The sequence below is a fragment of the Cavia porcellus genome, unplaced genomic scaffold (genome assembly GCF_034190915.1).
Source record: "Cavia porcellus strain 051 isolate PalLab524CR breed Dunkin Hartley unplaced genomic scaffold, mCavPor4.1 scaffold_14, whole genome shotgun sequence".
Lineage (NCBI taxonomy): Eukaryota > Metazoa > Chordata > Mammalia > Rodentia > Caviidae > Cavia > Cavia porcellus.
Window position 1 is genome coordinate 51,757,357 of NW_026947497.1, and position 20,294 is coordinate 51,777,650.

Sequence of the window (20,294 nt, forward strand, 5' to 3'; positions counted from 1 at the left end):
CAGGGATGCATGGAAGAGCGGGGCTCAGCACCCCAGCTGCCCGCCAACTGGTACCCTGAAAACCTGGGGCCTGGAGCCTGCACCAGGGAGAGAACAGACAGGGCACCCTCCCCAACCCTGGGTCCACAGCAACAGTGGAGCCGCCCTCTCGGAGCCTGAGCACCACCCAGCTCCTCTGAGGGCCTGGGTCCCAGCATGCACCCCCGGGACCAGGCCCTGCGTGTTCTGGGCCCAGTGACACCACTTTGCGGTCGGGCACTCCGCACCTGTGTGACCAGAGGCCTCTGCCTCACTGCAGGAATAAAAAGCACGCACGGCTCATTAAGAGTATTGGCAAGGCTTCATGTTATATTTATTTATTTTCCAGCTTGTACAAACTGGATGTAGAAGCATAAACATAGTACATTTCTACCATCTTCAACAAAAATATAACCAATATGTACAATTATTGTATTAAAAATACAAACGGAATACAGACTCCACCAATGTCTTTCTAAAAGACATACAGGTACATGTAGTATCAAATGTATGAGAAAATCACCAATTAATTGTACATTCTGCACTTGACATCACTGAGTGAACTGAGATTAGCAGTCCTATGTTCTACAATTACTTAATGTTTAGGGAACATTTGTGCAACTTGCGGTAGAGCTAGATTCCTTTCTAATATGCACATGAGGTCCATAGCCTATATAATAAAACTGGCAAATAATGCATATTCCATGTAAAGTTAGAAATGTATAATTGACAATGTAATATATAAGGAAGTAGACAAATGCCATGAGACAGAGAATTATCAAATAAAGCACTGACATTGTCTGATACAGTGAAAAAACACTGCAATTGGACTTTTAAAATTTGATGCTATTTACATTTATCTACTGATCAGCATGATCAGCTGAATTCAATGGAAACCCAAGACCAGCAGCTCCAAACATCTGAGTACTCCTCAGACTGGCACCTTCACTTTCCGGAATCTCTGCAAAAACGACCCCAAATGGAGAGGGGAGTCCTCTGGAGTCCTTGGTCCTGCAGCAACTGTGAGCAGGCAGTTGCCTCCAGGAGGCGCCCCCACCAGGCGCTCACCCTCCTGGCCAAGGCAGCATCTCTGAGGCCCAGACACTGGGGTGGGGGGGGTGGTGGAGAGGCCCCTGGGGACAGGAAGCTCAGCTGGCATCAGTCCCAGGGCCAGTGCTGCACTCACTGCGAATGCTATCCAGTTACAAGCTATTCTTCAAAAAGACAACAAAACAAAAAAATCGGAAGCTCTAAAGTAACTAAAATCAAAGAAATATAACTTAAGGGGCTGCCACCTTGTCTCAGTGGAAGCAGGACACACTCCAGGTCCAAGGCCTGGCCAGAGGATGGCCTGCCGCCGTGGAGGAGGCAGGGGGCAGAGGCTGGACTGGAAGGGCCAGGCCTTCCATCCTCACCTGGCTGCGCCCCGACAGAACATTTGGGTTTTTAGAAGCCCAGGTGGCAACCTACATGAGGTTCAGAAATAATACTGCAATCATCAAAGGGCTATAACCTTGACTCTTGGAACTCATTTTCAAAAGGAACACTGTAAACAAGAGGACAAGCACTGCGCTCTAAGGGTCTCCAGTCCCTCTCCTGGGGGCTGGAGGTCCCAGGTCTCCGTGGCAGGCTCTGCTTATCATCCTGATGACACCGAGCTCTGGGGCTGAGCTAGGATCCAACAGGGAGGCCTTTCAAAGCCTTCCTTCCAGGCACAGAGAGCTCGCCCAGGGAGCGGCTCCGGTGGGCCCCAGCATGCGGGATCTGGAATGATGCTATGTGGGCAAGGCCCACTACACTGGGAGATAGCTGCTCTGTGCATTTCAAGCAACAAAGTCTGGAAAGTGCTGGTGAGGTGGTCTTCACAGTATTCACATGCAAAGGGGTAGGAGGAGCAGCCAACAGCCCACTGCAGGCAGTGAAGGTCCTCAGTAGCAGGGCAAGCTCTGCTCTGAGGCCCAAGTAGGATGCTGTCCTCTGTGCGCTCCTCTGCGTGGCTCGATGCCCGGGCCTGGGCCTCACAGGGCAGACACCTGCTCATCCTCTGTAGGGCGGCAGGGGAGGAAACAGAGAGGCCAGTGAGTGACCCACAGGCAAAGCTGGCTCCCCACAGCCCTGGGGCTTTTCCAGGCAGCCTTCAGCAATGAAAATGGCGCAAGATCACACACATACGCACGCACGCACACAGGCACGTATGCACGCATGCATCTTCCAAGAGCTACATCTGATAAAAAATATTTCTGTTTACATGGAAAGTGACTCCTGTTTAAATTCACGGAAGAAAGTTATAAAATGGCTGTGCCGATTTTTAATGACGCAGCCATACACATTAAAAACCACACACAGAGATGTTAGAAAAAGTTTATCGCTGCGCGCCAATCATGAATTCACTCTCACTTGTTATATTTGGCTTTTTCACATAATGACCATGTAAAGAAGAATGTTAAACTGAAAACTTAAAAAAAAGAAGGCTCTTGTTCTTCAACCTCAATCCAAACTCCGCAGGTAGATTTACACAAAGGCGGTGAAAGAGTTACAGAGAGGCTGGGTGTGCTGGGCCAGCGGCCTGTGATCCCAGCATCAGCAGGCTGGAGAAGGAGGATCCCAAGCTCCAGCTCAGCACAGACAACTTGGAGCCCCTCTTAGACATGCATAAATGAAGGCAGACAGTGTGGGAAGTGCTCAGGAAACAGGGTCAGTGTCCCATCCACGGCACCTTTAAAACAGTGCCAGGAAATGTATGCAGCTGTATTCTCTTTCACTGCCAAAGGTGCCAGTGCCTCTAAGTCCCATATAATGTTTCAGCCATCTATTTTACAGCTCAAAGTCCTTCTTTACATTCTTCAACACAGTACAGATGTTTATCCTTATCCTTAACATAGGGCTGTGGAATGCCTTGATTTATTAAGAATCAGAGAAGAGGGGCTGGGGATTTAGCTCAGCGGCATAAGCACCTGCCTTGCAAGCAGGCAGTCGTGAGTTCGATCCCTGGTACCGATAAAAAGGAAAAAGTCAAAAAAGAATCAGAGAAGAGGTGCAGGTGGGGGAGGGAGCTCAGGGTCTCCCCTGCTCCGGAAGCTTGCCCACCAGGCAGAACCTGCCCAGCAGAGCCCAGCCTGGCCCAGCGCTGCCCCACTGCCACCTCCCACACCTACCATCTTCCTCCTTGCAGAAGCCCTGATCCTGGCAGGGGGCCAGACGGGGATCAGCCTCACTGGGCTTGTGCCACTGTGGTCTGCCGCCCGGTGCCAAGGATGAGACCTCCGCGGGCCGCACCACCATGCATGAGCTCTGCAGCGCCACAGTGTACTCTGGGGGCCGGAGTGCTGGATTCGGAGGCACCTCGAAGTCTGTGATCAGGATGCCCAAGTAGCCAGGCGGGGTTGGCGGTGGCTCTGGGTACAGGCCCTCCTTCCACACTGCAAGGAAGCAGAACCTGGTTAGGTGAAGCAGGGGTTCCGCACCAGGCTGCAGCAGTCCAACCCCTGACACTGTTCGGCTGCTCATGCACAGCCAGCTTTGGGCTTCTGAGCACGGCTGCCTTGCAGAAGGGGACCCCTCGAGACCGGAGTGGACACAAACCCTAGTGCACCCAGGCTCATGCCTGCCCGGTGTGGCTCAGCTCCTGCGGGAAAGGCACTGGCGGCCTGGCCAGCCTCCGCCTCCACCATGCAGGTCAAAAAGGCTCAGCACTCCCAGGCCCGATGGCTCTCTCCGGAAACAGGACATGAAAACAAATTAGGGAAAGCACTATCTCCACCCCGAAGTGTCACCTGAACAACTAACACTGTAAGGTGTTTATGTTTCTGAAAATCCTTTTAATTAATATTGATTAAAGTTTTGTGTTGAGCTAACTCAAACGTTAGGAACTAAATCCTTTCTTCACAATAAAAATTCTGATACTCAGTTTTAACAGCAAGTGCTTGAGAAGGATGAACCTAAGACTGTTCAGCTGTCACCTCCTCTGTCATCCTGGAAGGGCATGAAAGGGACGCCTACCGAAGGCTCCGGACAAGGCAGTGCAGTGAGTTCGAGGCCAGCCTGGGTCACACAGAGTCTGAGACCTGAAGCCCAAGCCAGACCAAGGAGTTTCTCCACTAACAGAGGCGCTGCGTCCTGTAATGAGGATTCTTCAGCTCTTGCTCCTCATGGCCCTACACACTCCTCACCGTTCCCCTCCAAAGAGCTCAGGTCACCTTCTCCCCAGAAGGAAGCAGGCATTCCTTCTCTGTCCTCCCCATCCTCCCGCCACACTAACTCCATCGGGGAGGTTGGCCCATGGGAGCAGGTAGGTCCAGCATGCCAAGGGCAGAAACTCGAGACACAATGGGGCCTCCCTGTTGCACACCGGGGTGCCCAGGAAGGGCCAAGAAGCCAGCCTCAGCATGCTAAGGCCCTGCTCCAAGCAGAGCTAAAGAGAGTGGTAAAACAGTAGTTCCAAGTTTCAGTGAAAAGCAAGCACTTCCCTGGAGCGCCGCTATCTAGCTTGGTTATTTTCAGACTACGAGACACGACCCAAAACACCAGTAACCACAGGCACAGAGCCGGCTCAGCACTGCTACCACAGCCATGCCCCCCACCCACTTCTACGCTGGGTGCCCTGGGCAGCCTAGGACAGCGGAGTAGCATCGCATGCACGGGCGAGTGCGCATGCACAAAACCTGGGCTTGGGCAGGATGAGGTTGGAGGATTCCGCCCAGACTTACCGACCAGCCCTTTGGAAGCACTCGAGGTGGCAGCCCCGTGGGCTGGCACAGGGCCAGCCTTGGGCTCATCGTTGGGAGTGGGCGACAGGCAGCTGCCATTCTCGACCTCCAGGGACATGTCCTTGCTGCCCGTCCATTTGATGGTGCCTGTGTCCCATTCCGCATCTTCGCGCCAGTAGCCAGTGGGAGAGGCCCAGCTGGCCCGGGACTGTGCCTGCTCCAGGCTTGCTTTGCTTGGGTTCTGCCTGCTGCCCTTCTGGCCGCGCTCCACAAAAATCGAGTGGTCCAGGTGGCCACCATCGGCCCACAGCCCTGTGGGATCCCCGGGGTAATCACAGGGCACAGGCCCGAACAGTGGTGTCTCCCAGCTCCTCAGGTGCTGGATGGTCTGGATGTTGTTGTGCGAGTCACTGGAGCATGAGGTCCAGCTCCCATGGCCACTGTTGGCGGCATCCAGGGACGTGCAATAGCCCTGGTCCTGCGAGAGCACCATGGCTGTGGCAAACATGTCCTGGGCCAGGGCCATGGCTGCATAGGACCTGTGGGAAGGGCGGGACAGGAGGAGCTGCCTGTGAGCCTCTGCCTCACTCTGTGGTAGGGGACAGGGCAGTCCGCAGGTCCACGAGGGCCAGGAGGTCGGCATGGTTTGTGGAGAAGGAGCCACGAGTACTCAAGGAGGGTCCAGGATGGGGTTGTCCCATGGGGCCCTTGGCGTAGGCACCCAGAGGGCCAGGTGGTGAGGGGCAGCAGGGCGAGGAGGCGGGTGCAGGAAGGGCACCCACCCCAGGCTGTACTGGTCTGGCTCTGGCACTGTCTGCTGCTCTGCCCTGACAACGCCCAGGCCGATCTCCACCAGGCTCACGGAGTACTGCTGCCTCCGCTCCTCCTGCAGGGCCATGGGCACCGAGTCCAAGGAGGAGTTTCTGACCATACCGGACCTAGAGGAGATCTCGCTGTGGCCAGAGTCGGAGAAGTTGTCCACGCTCCCGCTGGGGGCCAGGGTGTAACCTGCAAACACATGGGAGACCGCACATGATGGAAGAAAAGCCAAGCAGAAATGCAGGACGCTCACTGGGAAGAGGACCCCTCATGCCTCAGAGTTCGCACTCCTGTCCTAACAAAGGAGCCCCTTACCTAAGGAGGAGCACCGGACTGCTTAGTGGAGATGCAGAAGTCAGGGCTGTGCCAAGCGAGTTCAGCGCCCGCTGTCCCCCACACCCTGTGGCCCAAGGTCACAGCACATGGAGACTGGGCACAGGGCGTCTGCTTATGCACCAATCAGCGTTAAAAAGTAGAAATCTCATTTGTTTTGTTTTTTTTGAGACAGGTCTGAGCATTCCAGGCTGGCCTCAAAGTTGCAGCGACCCTCCTGCCCCAGCCTTTTGATAGCTGGCACAGAGTGTAGGGGTGCACCACCACGCCATTAAAATCTGAATATTCCTTTTCCGCACTCATTTTTTTCTTTTCTGCATTACTAAGCATGTAATCATCTTAGTTAAAAATCATTTGATACAATCACAGACCATGTAAGTTTTTAAATGCCACTTACTACAAAATAAATAATATAGAATATGTAAATAAATCTGGAGGACCTAAATTTGCCAATTTAAGTGGCCCCCATTTCACTAAACTAGTAATTCCTGATTTATTTGTTCAAGGTCACATAGGGTCTTGCTAAGATTTAATGTGTTTACCTATGAAATGTCTATAATCACACTGCAAGTCTTGCCAGATGAAATTTAAATCTGTTCCTCAGAAGTCCATTCCAAAATCAATCTGTCTCTGGGAAAGAGGGTCGCGCACAGCGCCTGCCCCTCAGGCATTACGACCCGGGGACTCCAGTTCTGAAAGCTCCACCTGCCCTGGTCCCATGCCATCCTACAGCTGGTGGTGCTCACTTCCCGGGAAAGAAGAGGAACCAGCGAAGTCCAGCTGCCCAGAGTCAAAGTGCCTCAGCTGAGCGCCACTGCCACTGACCGCAGGACACAGGGACAGCGCAGTCGTAGCCCCCACCCAGATCTGGCACTCAGAGGCCACAGTGAAGCCTGGCCATACGTTAGCAGCTCCGGGACTCTACAAGTGACAATGGGGCACAGCCTTGGCTGCCACCACCCAAGGGGGAGGATCAAGGGCCAGGCCCATGGGTAGGGGAAGGGGACCAAGGCCCAGCCACCCCGACAGACACACACCAGGTGCTCGGCCCTACAGTCTTCCTCCCTGTACTAACGTCAGTCACACAAGAACGAATGTTTACATAGAAAGAATTCTTCCCACATTTAGGATTAATAAAAAGGCAAATGGATGTTCAAAAGGACTGTGTAACTGATAAATCTGACATACTGTAATATTAAAAAGAAATACAAAAATTCTTCCCAATGCTTAAAATGAGGGAAGGCCCCTGACTGTGAAGGCACCCTGAGCAGATTAAAACCTGTGAAATCAGCAAGAAATTCTATGACTGCAGAGGGCAGCGCCTAAGCCCACCACTGCAGCCCTACCTTTCCTGGGCGAGCTCTGCGGGGATGTGGGTGAAGACAAGAGCTTGGAGGACGCGCTGGACAGCATGTCCTCCGCCTGCTTTGGGTGGCGCTCCAGACTGCCTTCTTCAGACAGCGAGAGGATCTTCTTTAAAGCTTGCGGAGAGTTTATGCCTACAAAAATAAGCAAAGAACTAAAAACTTCTAACAACTAAAGGGCTGTATTGAAACTCAGTGCTACTGTAAGGTTCCACATATTTACAACTGGATATTCCTTGTACCGTCACGATATGAGAACAGGTGGAGGAGGCAGAGATGCCTGTGCTCAGACTTCCGATTCCCAGGGCCAAGAGGTGGCTGTGGATGTTTTAAATTCCAAACCTCTGACACCATAACCATGTGCTTGGCAACAACCAAGATTAAGTGGACAATATGTGAACATCTGAATTCGGGGCTCAGTGGGGTCACTTCAACTCCAGCTTGGGTTGGAAGCAGGTATTTGCTACTACGGGGCAGTTCAGCTCTGGGGAAAGGGGAACACCAGGAGAAAAGCAGAGGGCCCAGAGACACGGAGCGGATGGGGGAGGCAGGATACAGCACCAAGGGTCCTCATCAGTAATGTACTCAGTCCACAGAGGAAGAGGAAACTAGCTGCCTCTTCCACAGAAGCCAGGAGGGCGGCTCCCAGGGTGCATGGGCCTGGCCGGGAAGGGTGCGTGGGTAGACACAAAGTGACACCTTGATTATTCTCCAGGAGTATGGGAGACACTTTACAAAGCTTCTCATAGTACTATGGGGCATCCTCAAACTCCCTCAGAGCTGACAAGCAGAGAGATTTCCAGAAAGGAAGAACAGCCCCAAACCATGTCCCCTTCCTGCCAGCATGCCATCTCATGTAAGCAGCCTTCTGCACTCTACACGGCGTCTCTGGGGAAGAAGCGATACTATCAGGCACAGCGGTGTGAAAACTCCAAGTGCACCAAAGCTACAGGCCAGCAGGCAGTCGCCTCAGGCTGGCAGGGCCTCAGCAGAGTGTCAGCACTTCACACATGGCGCCTTCCGCACAGAGGGGCAGGGTACCTCGACCACACTCCTCCGAGCCGCCTCAGGGAGGATGGAGGTCAGCCAACAGCGCCCAGCACAGAGACCGAGGGACCTCACCCAAGGCCCAGCGCGTCTAAGCCAGCCTGCTGTACCCTGGTAAAAACATTCCTTATTTCTGTTCAGGTTACTTCCTTCCACAGACAGGCAGAAGAAATAGTGGGCACACTTTATGAAAGCTTGTTCTGTGGTGCATCTATTTGAGAAGGGTAAACCAATGAATGCGCTGTTTTTAAGGAAAAAGATGAGGTATAATTTCATTAACCTGCGAGCTCTGTCCGTATTTCCAGTGCCTGAAACTTGCAGAAGTGGGAGCTCGGTGAGGCAGAGCTGTGCCCACGGCCGGCATGCCTGCAGGCAGGCTCCGAGGCCTGCTACTGACATGGCTGAAGCCAGCTCGGTTCGAGGCACTGACCTGAGAAACACTCAGGCACAGAGCCGGCTCACCACTGCTACCACAGCCGTGTCCCCCACCCACTTCCACGCTGGGTGCCCTGGGCAGCCTAGGACAGCAGAGCAGCATCTCGAGGGCACATGCGCATGCACACAACCTGGGCTTGGGAGGATGAGGTCTGAGGAGTCCCCCCAGACTTACCGACGAGCCCCTTGGTAGCGCTCGAGGTGGCCACCCTGAGGACTGGCACAGGGCCAGCCTTGGGCTCCTCTGTGGGCGCGGGCGCCAGGCTGCTGCCATTCTCGGCCTCAAGGGACATGTCCTTGCAGCCAGTGGGAGAGGCCCAGCGGGCCCTGGACTGCGCCTGCTCCAGGCTTTCTTCGATTGGGATCTGTCTGTCGCCCTTCTGGCCATCCTCGGCAAAAATCAAGTGGTCCAGGTGGCCCCTGCTGGCCCAGGGCCCCATGGGGTCCCCGGGGTAATCGCAGAGCACAGGCCCGAACAGTGGGGTCTCCCAGCTCCTCAGGTGCTGGATGGTCTGGATGTTGTTGTGCGAGTCACTGGAGCATGAGGTCCAGCTCCCATGGCCACTGTTGGCGGCATCCAGGGACGTGCAATAGCCCTGGTCCTGCGAGAGCACCATGGCTGTGGCAAACACGTCCTGGGCCAGGGCCATGGCTGCATAGGACCTGTGGGGAGGGCGGGACAGGAGGAGCTGACTGTGAGCCTCTGCCTCACTCTGTGGTAGGGGACAGGGCAGTCCGCAGGTCCACGAGGGCCAGGAGGTCGGCATGGTTTGTGGAGAAGGAGCCACGAGTACTCAAGGAGGGTCCAGGATGGGGTTGTCCCATGGGGCCCTTGGCGCGGGCACCCACAGGGCCAGGTGGTGAGGGGCAGCAGGGCGAGGAGGCGGGTGCAGGAAGGGCACCCACCCCAGGCTGTACTGGTCTGGCTCTAGCACTGTCTGCTGCTCTGCCCTGACAACGCCCAGGCCGATCTCCACCAGGCTCACGGAGTGCTGCTGCCTCCGCTCCTCCTGCAGGGCCATGGGCACCGAGTCCAAGGAGGAGTTTCTGACCATACCGGACCTAGAGGAGATCTCGCTGTGGCCAGAGTCGGAGAAGTTGTCCACGCTCCAGCTGGGGGCCAGGGTGTAACCTGCAAACACATAGGAGACCTCACATGATGGAAGAAAAGCCAAGCAGAAATGCAGGACGCTCACTGGGAAGGGGACCCCTCATGCCTCAGAGTTCGCACTCCTGTCCTAACAAAGGAGCCCCTTACCTAAGGAGGAGCACCGGACTGCTTAGTGGAGATACAGAAGTCAGGGCTGTGCCAAGCGAGCTCAGCGCCCGCTGTCCCCCACACCCTGTGGCCCAAGGTCACAGCACATGGAGGCTGGGCACAGGGCGTCTGCTTATGCACCAATCAGCGTTAAAAAGTAGAAATCTCATTTGTTTTGTTTTTTTTGAGACAGGGTCTGAGCATTCCAGGCTGGCCTCAAAGTTGCAGCGACCCTCCTGCCCCAGCCTTTTGATAGCTGGCACAGAGTGTAGGGGTGCACCACCACGCCATTAAAATCTGAATATTCCTTTTCCGCACTCATTTTTTTCTTTTCTGCATTACTAAGCATGTAATCATCTTAGTTCAAAATCATTTGATACAATCACAGACCATGTAAGTTTTTAAATGCCACTTACTACAAAATAAATAATATAGAATATGTAAATAAATCTGGAGGACCTAAATTTGCCAATTTAAGTGGCCCCCATTTCACTAAACTAGTAATTCCTGATTTATTTGTTCAAGGTCACATAGGGTCTTGCTAAGATTTAATGTGTTTACCTATGAAATGTCTATAATCACACTGCAAGTCTTGCCAGATGAAATTTAAATCTGTTCCTCAGAAGTCCATTCCAAAATCAATCTGTCTCTGGGAAAGAGGGTCGCGCACAGCGCCTGCCCCTCAGGCATTACGACCCGGGGACTCCAGTTCTGAAAGCTCCACCTGCCCTGGTCCCATGCCATCCTACAGCTGGTGGTGCTCACTTCCCGGGAAAGAAGAGGAACCAGCGAAGTCCAGCTGCCCAGAGTCAAAGTGCCTCAGCTGAGCGCCACTGCCACTGACCGCAGGACACAGGGACAGCGCAGACGTAGCCCCCACCCAGATCTGGCACTCAGAGGCCACAGTGAAGCCTGGCCATACGTGAGCCGCTCCGGGACTCTACAAGTGACAGTGGGGCACAGCCTTGGCTGCCACCACCCAAGGGGGAGGATCAAGGGCCAGGCCCATGGGTAGGGGAAGGGGACCAAGGCCCAGCCACCCCGACAGACACACACCAGGTGCTCGGCCCTACAGTCTTCCTCCCTGTACTAACGTCAGTCACACAAGAACGAATGTTTACATAGAAAGAATTCTTCCCACATTTAGGATTAATAAAAAGGCAAATGGATGTTCAAAAGGACTGTGTAACTGATAAATCTGACATACTGTAATATTAAAAAGAAATACAAAAATTCTTCCCAATGCTTAAAATGAGGGAAGGCCCCTGACTGTGAAGGCACCCTGAGCAGATTAAAACCTGTGAAATCAGCAAGAAATTCTATGACTGCAGAGGGCAGCGCCTAAGCCCACCACTGCAGCCCTACCTTTCCTGGGCGAGCTCTGCGGGGATGTGGGTGAAGACAAGAGCTTGGAGGACGCGCTGGACAGCATGTCCTCCGCCTGCTTTGGGTGGCGCTCCAGACTGCCTTCTTCAGACAGCGAGAGGATCTTCTTTAAAGCTTGCGGAGAGTTTATGCCTACAAAAATAAGCAAAGAACTAAATACTTCTAACAACTAAAGGGCTGTATTGAAACTCAGTGCTACTGTAAGGTTCCACATATTTACAACTGGATATTCCTTGTACCGTCACGATATGAGAACAGGTGGAGGAGGCAGAGATGCCTGTGCTCAGACTTCCGATTCCCAGGGCCAAGAGGTGGCTGTGGATGTTTTAAATTCCAAACCTCTGACACCATAACCATGTGCTTGGCAACAACCAAGATTAAGTGGACAATATGTGAACATCTGAATTCGGGGCTCAGTGGGGTCACTTCAACTCCAGCTTGGGTTGGAAGCAGGTATTTGCTACTACGGGGCAGTTCAGCTCTGGGGAAAGGGGAACACCAGGAGAAAAGCAGAGGGCCCAGAGACACGGAGCGGATGGGGGAGGCAGGATACAGCACCAAGGGTCCTCATCAGTAATGTACTCAGTCCACAGAGGAAGAGGAAACTAGCTGCCTCTTCCACAGAAGCCAGGAGGGCGGCTCCCAGGGTGCATGGGCCTGGCCGGGAAGGGTGCGTGGGTAGACACAAAGTGACCCCTTGATTATTCTCCAGGAGTATGGGAGACACTTTACAAAGCTTCTCATAGTACTATGGGGCATCCTCAAACTCCCTCAGAGCTGACAAGCAGAGAGATTTCCAGAAAGGAAGAACAGCCCCAAACCATGTCCCCTTCCTGCCAGCATGCCATCTCATGTAAGCAGCCTTATGCACTCTACACGGCGTCTCTGGGGAAGAAGCGATACTATCAGGCACAGCGGTGTGAAAACTCCAAGTGCACCAAAGCTACAGGCCAGCAGGGAGTCGCCTCAGGCTGGCAGGGCCTCAGCAGAGTGTCAGCACTTCACACATGGCGCCCTCCGCACAGAGGGGCAGGGTACCTCGACCACACTCCTCCGAGCCGCCTCAGGGAGGATGGAGGTCAGCCAACAGCGCCCAGCACAGAGACCGAGGGACCTCACCCAAGGCCCAGCGCGTCTAAGCCAGCCTGCTGTACCCTGGTAAAAACATTCCTTATTTCTGTTCAGGTTACTTCCTTCCACAGACAGGCAGAAGAAATAGTGGGCACACTTTATGAAAGCTTGTTCTGTGGTGCATCTATTTGAGAAGGGTAAACCAATGAATGCGCTGTTTTTAAGGAAAAAGATGAGGTATAATTTCATTAACCTGCGAGCTCTGTCCGTATTTCCAGTGCCTGAAACTTGCAGAAGTGGGAGCTCGGTGAGGCAGAGCTGTGCCCACGGCCGGCATGCCTGCAGGCAGGCTCCGAGGCCTGCTACTGACATGGCTGAAGCCAGCTCGGTTCGAGGCACTGACCTGAGAAACACTCAGGCACAGAGCCGGCTCACCACTGCTACCACAGCCGTGTCCCCCACCGACTTCCACGCTGGGTGCCCTTTGCAGCCTAGGACAGCAGAGCAGCATCTCGAGGGCACATGCGCATGCACACAACCTGGGCTTGGGAGGATGAGGTCTGAGGAGTCCCCCCAGACTTACCGACCAGCCCCTTGGTAGCGCTCGAGGTGGCCACCCTGAGGGCTGGCACAGGGCCAGCCTTGGGCTCCTCTGTGGGCGCGGGCGCCAGGCTGCTGCCATTCTCGGCCTCAAGGGACATGTCCTTGCAGCCAGTGGGAGAGGCCCAGCGGGCCCTGGACTGCGCCTGCTCCAGGCTTTCTTCGATTGGGATCTGTCTGTCGCCCTTCTGGCCATCCTCGGCAAAAATCAAGTGGTCCAGGTGGCCCCTGCTGGCCCAGGGCCCCATGGGGTCCCCGGGGTAATCGCAGAGCACAGGCCCGAACAGTGGGGTCTCCCAGCTCCTCAGGTGCTGGATGGTCTGGATGTTGTTGTGCGAGTCACTGGAGCATGAGGTCCAGCTCCCATGGCCACTGTTGGCGGCATCCAGGGACGTGCAATAGCCCTGGTCCTGCGAGAGCACCATGGCTGTGGCAAACACGTCCTGGGCCAGGGCCATGGCTGCATAGGACCTGTGGGGAGGGCGGGACAGGAGGAGCTGACTGTGAGCCTCTGCCTCACTCTGTGGTAGGGGACAGGGCAGTCCGCAGGTCCACGAGGGCCAGGAGGTCGGCATGGTTTGTGGAGAAGGAGCCACGAGTACTCAAGGAGGGTCCAGGATGGGGTTGTCCCATGGGGCCCTTGGCGCAGGCACCCACAGGGCCAGGTGGTGAGGGGCAGCAGGGCGAGGAGGCGGGTGCAGGAAGGGCACCCACCCCAGGCTGTACTGGTCTGGCTCTAGCACTGTCTGCTGCTCTGCCCTGACAACGCCCAGGCCGATCTCCACCAGGCTCACGGAGTGCTGCTGCCTCCGCTCCTCCTGCAGGGCCATGGGCACCGAGTCCAAGGAGGAGTTTCTGACCATACCGGACCTAGAGGAGATCTCGCTGTGGCCAGAGTCGGAGAAGTTGTCCACGCTCCAGCTGGGGGCCAGGGTGTAACCTGCAAACACATAGGAGACCTCACATGATGGAAGAAAAGCCAAGCAGAAATGCAGGACGCTCACTGGGAAGGGGACCCCTCATGCCTCAGAGTTCGCACTCCTGTCCTAACAAAGGAGCCCCTTACCTAAGGAGGAGCACCGGACTGCTTAGTGGAGATACAGAAGTCAGGGCTGTGCCAAGCGAGCTCAGCGCCCGCTGTCCCCCACACCCTGTGGCCCAAGGTCACAGCACATGGAGGCTGGGCACAGGGCGTCTGCTTATGCACCAATCAGCGTTAAAAAGTAGAAATCTCATTTGTTTTGTTTTTTTTGAGACAGGGTCTGAGCATTCCAGGCTGGCCTCAAAGTTGCAGCGACCCTCCTGCCCCAGCCTTTTGATAGCTGGCACAGAGTGTAGGGGTGCACCACCACGCCATTAAAATCTGAATATTCCTTTTCCGCACTCATTTTTTTCTTTTCTGCATTACTAAGCATGTAATCATCTTAGTTCAAAATCATTTGATACAATCACAGACCATGTAAGTTTTTAAAGGCCACTTACTACAAAATAAATAATATAGAATATGTAAATAAATCTGGAGGACCTAAATTTGCCAATTTAAGTGGCCCCCATTTCACTAAACTAGTAATTCCTGATTTATTTGTTCAAGGTCACATAGGGTCTTGCTAAGATTTAATGTGTTTACCTATGAAATGTCTATAATCACACTGCAAGTCTTGCCAGATGAAATTTAAATCTGTTCCTCAGAAGTCCATTCCAAAATCAATCTGTCTCTGGGAAAGAGGGTCGCGCACAGCGCCTGCCCCTCAGGCATTACGACCCGGGGACTCCAGTTCTGAAAGCTCCACCTGCCCTGGTCCCATGCCATCCTACAGCTGGTGGTGCTCACTTCCCGGGAAAGAAGAGGAACCAGCGAAGTCCAGCTGCCCAGAGTCAAAGTGCCTCAGCTGAGCGCCACTGCCACTGACCGCAGGACACAGGGACAGCGCAGACGTAGCCCCCACCCAGATCTGGCACTCAGAGGCCACAGTGAAGCCTGGCCATACGTGAGCCGCTCCGGGACTCTACAAGTGACAGTGGGGCACAGCCTTGGCTGCCACCACCCAAGGGGGAGGATCAAGGGCCAGGCCCATGGGTAGGGGAAGGGGACCAAGGCCCAGCCACCCCGACAGACACACACCAGGTGCTCGGCCCTACAGTCTTCCTCCCTGTACTAACGTCAGTCACACAAGAACGAATGTTTACATAGAAAGAATTCTTCCCACATTTAGGATTAATAAAAAGGCAAATGGATGTTCAAAAGGACTGTGTAACTGATAAATCTGACATACTGTAATATTAAAAAGAAATACAAAAATTCTTCCCAATGCTTAAAATGAGGGAAGGCCCCTGACTGTGAAGGCACCCTGAGCAGATTAAAACCTGTGAAATCAGCAAGAAATTCTATGACTGCAGAGGGCAGCGCCTAAGCCCACCACTGCAGCCCTACCTTTCCTGGGCGAGCTCTGCGGGGATGTGGGTGAAGACAAGAGCTTGGAGGACGCGCTGGACAGCATGTCCTCCGCCTGCTTTGGGTGGCGCTCCAGACTGCCTTCTTCAGACAGCGAGAGGATCTTCTTTAAAGCTTGCGGAGAGTTTATGCCTACAAAAATAAGCAAAGAACTAAATACTTCTAACAACTAAAGGGCTGTATTGAAACTCAGTGCTACTGTAAGGTTCCACATATTTACAACTGGATATTCCTTGTACCGTCACGATATGAGAACAGGTGGAGGAGGCAGAGATGCCTGTGCTCAGACTTCCGATTCCCAGGGCCAAGAGGTGGCTGTGGATGTTTTAAATTCCAAACCTCTGACACCATAACCATGTGCTTGGCAACAACCAAGATTAAGTGGACAATATGTGAACATCTGAATTCGGGGCTCAGTGGGGTCACTTCAACTCCAGCTTGGGTTGGAAGCAGGTATTTGCTACTACGGGGCAGTTCAGCTCTGGGGAAAGGGGAACACCAGGAGAAAAGCAGAGGGCCCAGAGACACGGAGCGGATGGGGGAGGCAGGATACAGCACCAAGGGTCCTCATCAGTAATGTACTCAGTCCACAGAGGAAGAGGAAACTAGCTGCCTCTTCCACAGAAGCCAGGAGGGCGGCTCCCAGGGTGCATGGGCCTGGCCGGGAAGGGTGCGTGGGTAGACACAAAGTGACCCCTTGATTATTCTCCAGGAGTATGGGAGACACTTTACAAAGCTTCTCATAGTACTATGGGGCATCCTCAAACTCCCTCAGAGCTGACAAGCAGAGAGATTTCCAGAAAGGAAGAACAGCCCCAAACCATGTCCCCTTCCTGCCAGCATGCCATCTCATGTAAGCAGCCTTATGCACTCTACACGGCGTCTCTGGGGAAGAAGCGATACTATCAGGCACAGCGGTGTGAAAACTCCAAGTGCACCAAAGCTACAGGCCAGCAGGGAGTCGCCTCAGGCTGGCAGGGCCTCAGCAGAGTGTCAGCACTTCACACATGGCGCCCTCCGCACAGAGGGGCAGGGTACCTCGACCACACTCCTCCGAGCCGCCTCAGGGAGGATGGAGGTCAGCCAACAGCGCCCAGCACAGAGACCGAGGGACCTCACCCAAGGCCCAGCGCGTCTAAGCCAGCCTGCTGTACCCTGGTAAAAACATTCCTTATTTCTGTTCAGGTTACTTCCTTCCACAGACAGGCAGAAGAAATAGTGGGCACACTTTATGAAAGCTTGTTCTGTGGTGCATCTATTTGAGAAGGGTAAACCAATGAATGCGCTGTTTTTAAGGAAAAAGATGAGGTATAATTTCATTAACCTGCGAGCTCTGTCCGTATTTCCAGTGCCTGAAACTTGCAGAAGTGGGAGCTCGGTGAGGCAGAGCTGTGCCCACGGCCGGCATGCCTGCAGGCAGGCTCCGAGGCCTGCTACTGACATGGCTGAAGCCAGCTCGGTTCGAGGCACTGACCTGAGAAACACTCAGGCACAGAGCCGGCTCACCACTGCTACCACAGCCGTGTCCCCCACCGACTTCCACGCTGGGTGCCCTTTGCAGCCTAGGACAGCAGAGCAGCATCTCGAGGGCACATGCGCATGCACACAACCTGGGCTTGGGAGGATGAGGTCTGAGGAGTCCCCCCAGACTTACCGACCAGCCCCTTGGTAGCGCTCGAGGTGGCCACCCTGAGGGCTGGCACAGGGCCAGCCTTGGGCTCCTCTGTGGGCGCGGGCGCCAGGCTGCTGCCATTCTCGGCCTCAAGGGACATGTCCTTGCAGCCAGTGGGAGAGGCCCAGCGGGCCCTGGACTGCGCCTGCTCCAGGCTTTCTTCGATTGGGATCTGTCTGTCGCCCTTCTGGCCATCCTCGGCAAAAATCAAGTGGTCCAGGTGGCCCCTGCTGGCCCAGGGCCCCATGGGGTCCCCGGGGTAATCGCAGAGCACAGGCCCGAACAGTGGGGTCTCCCAGCTCCTCAGGTGCTGGATGGTCTGGATGTTGTTGTGCGAGTCACTGGAGCATGAGGTCCAGCTCCCATGGCCACTGTTGGCGGCATCCAGGGACGTGCAATAGCCCTGGTCCTGCGAGAGCACCATGGCTGTGGCAAACACGTCCTGGGCCAGGGCCATGGCTGCATAGGACCTGTGGGGAGGGCGGGACAGGAGGAGCTGACTGTGAGCCTCTGCCTCACTCTGTGGTAGGGGACAGGGCAGTCCGCAGGTCCACGAGGGCCAGGAGGTCGGCATGGTTTGTGGAGAAGGAGCCACGAGTACTCAAGGAGGGTCCAGGATGGGGTTGTCCCATGGGGCCCTTGGCGCGGGCACCCACAGGGCCAGGTGGTGAGGGGCAGCAGGGCGAGGAGGCGGGTGCAGGAAGGGCACCCACCCCAGGCTGTACTGGTCTGGCTCTAGCACTGTCTGCTGCTCTGCCCTGACAACGCCCAGGCCGATCTCCACCAGGCTCACGGAGTGCTGCTGCCTCCGCTCCTCCTGCAGGGCCATGGGCACCGAGTCCAAGGAGGAGTTTCTGACCATACCGGACCTAGAGGAGATCTCGCTGTGGCCAGAGTCGGAGAAGTTGTCCACGCTCCAGCTGGGGGCCAGGGTGTAACCTGCAAACACATAGGAGACCTCACATGATGGAAGAAAAGCCAAGCAGAAATGCAGGACGCTCACTGGGAAGGGGACCCCTCATGCCTCAGAGTTCGCACTCCTGTCCTAACAAAGGAGCCCCTTACCTAAGGAGGAGCACCGGACTGCTTAGTGGAGATACAGAAGTCAGGGCTGTGCCAAGCGAGCTCAGCGCCCGCTGTCCCCCACACCCTGTGGCCCAAGGTCACAGCACATGGAGGCTGGGCACAGGGCGTCTGCTTATGCACCAATCAGCGTTAAAAAGTAGAAATCTCATTTGTTTTGTTTTTTTTGAGACAGGGTCTGAGCATTCCAGGCTGGCCTCAAAGTTGCAGCGACCCTCCTGCCCCAGCCTTTTGATAGCTGGCACAGAGTGTAGGGGTGCACCACCACGCCATTAAAATCTGAATATTCCTTTTCCGCACTCATTTTTTTCTTTTCTGCATTACTAAGCATGTAATCATCTTAGTTCAAAATCATTTGATACAATCACAGACCATGTAAGTTTTTAAATGCCACTTACTACAAAATAAATAATATAGAATATGTAAATAAATCTGGAGGACCTAAATTTGCCAATTTAAGTGGCCCCCATTTCACTAAACTAGTAATTCCTGATTTATTTGTTCAAGGTCACATAGGGTCTTGCTAAGATTTAATGTGTTTACCTATGAAATGTCTATAATCACACTGCAAGTCTTGCCAGATGAAATTTAAATCTGTTCCTCAGAAGTCCATTCCAAAATCAATCTGTCTCTGGGAAAGAGGGTCGCGCACAGCGCCTGCCCCTCAGGCATTACGACCCGGGGACTCCAGTTCTGAAAGCTCCACCTGCCCTGGTCCCATGCCATCCTACAGCTGGTGGTGCTCACTTCCCGGGAAAGAAGAGGAACCAGCGAAGTCCAGCTGCCCAGAGTCAAAGTGCCTCAGCTGAGCGCCACTGCCACTGACCGCAGGACACAGGGACAGCGCAGACGTAGCCCCCACCCAGATCTGGCACTCAGAGGCCACAGTGAAGCCTGGCCATACGTGAGCCGCTCCGGGACTCTACAAGTGACAGTGGGGCACAGCCTTGGCTGCCACCACCCAAGGGGGAGGATCAAGGGCCAGGCCCATGGGTAGGGGAAGGGGACCAAGGCCCAGCCACCCCGACAGACACACACCAGGTGCTCGGCCCTACAGTCTTCCTCCCTGTACTAACGTCAGTCACACAAGAACGAATGTTTACATAGAAAGAATTCTTCCCACATTTAGGATTAATAAAAAGGCAAATGGATGTTCAAAAGGACTGTGTAACTGATAAATCTGACATACTGTAATATTAAAAAGAAATACAAAAATTCTTCCCAATGCTTAAAATGAGGGAAGGCCCCTGACTGTGAAGGCACCCTGAGCAGATTAAAACCTGTGAAATCAGCAAGAAATTCTATGACTGCAGAGGGCAGCGCCTAAGCCCACCACTGCAGCCCTACCTTTCCTGGGCGAGCTCTGCGGGGATGTGGGTGAAGACAAGAGCTTGGAGGACGCGCTGGACAGCATGTCCTCCGCCTGCTTTGGGTGGCGCTCCAGACTGCCTTCTTCAGACAGCGAGAGGATCTTCTTTAAAGCTTGCGGAGAGTTTATGCCTACAAAAATAAGCAAAGAACTAAATACTTCTAACAACTAAAGGGCTGTATTGAAACTCAGTGCTACTGTAAGGTTCCACATATTTACAACTGGATATTCCTTGTACCGTCACGATATGAGAACAGGTGGAGGAGGCAGAGATGCCTGTGCTCAGACTTCCGATTCCCAGGGCCAAGAGGTGGCTGTGGATGTTTTAAATTCCAAACCTCTGACACCATAACCATGTGCTTGGCAACAACCAAGATTAAGTGGACAATATGTGAACATCTGAATTCGGGGCTCAGTGGGGTCACTTCAACTCCAGCTTGGGTTGGAAGCAGGTATTTGCTACTACGGGGCAGTTCAGCTCTGGGGAAAGGGGAACACCAGGAGAAAAGCAGAGGGCCCAGAGACACGGAGCGGATGGGGGAGGCAGGATACAGCACCAAGGGTCCTCATCAGTAATGTACTCAGTCCACAGAGGAAGAGGAAACTAGCTGCCTCTTCCACAGAAGCCAGGAGGGCGGCTCCCAGGGTGCATGGGCCTGGCCGGGAAGGGTGCGTGGGTAG

At 54.2% G+C, this 20,294-nt stretch overlaps 1 protein-coding gene across 1 annotated transcript; it reads right to left on the reverse strand.

Moving 5' to 3' along the window:
• Window positions 1–328: 328 nt before the first annotated feature.
• On the reverse strand, window positions 329–5,509 carry LOC134478724 (rap guanine nucleotide exchange factor 2-like). The gene is made up of 3 exons (XM_063260928.1): window positions 4,725–5,509; window positions 3,174–3,437; window positions 329–2,062 (listed from the first exon to the last, which is right to left on the reverse strand). Exons 1-3 carry the CDS (start codon window positions 5,365–5,367, stop codon window positions 2,037–2,039), a joined length of 933 nt encoding a protein of 310 aa, XP_063116998.1. The 5' UTR covers window positions 5,368–5,509; the 3' UTR covers window positions 329–2,036.
• Window positions 5,510–20,294: the final 14,785 nt, after the last annotated feature.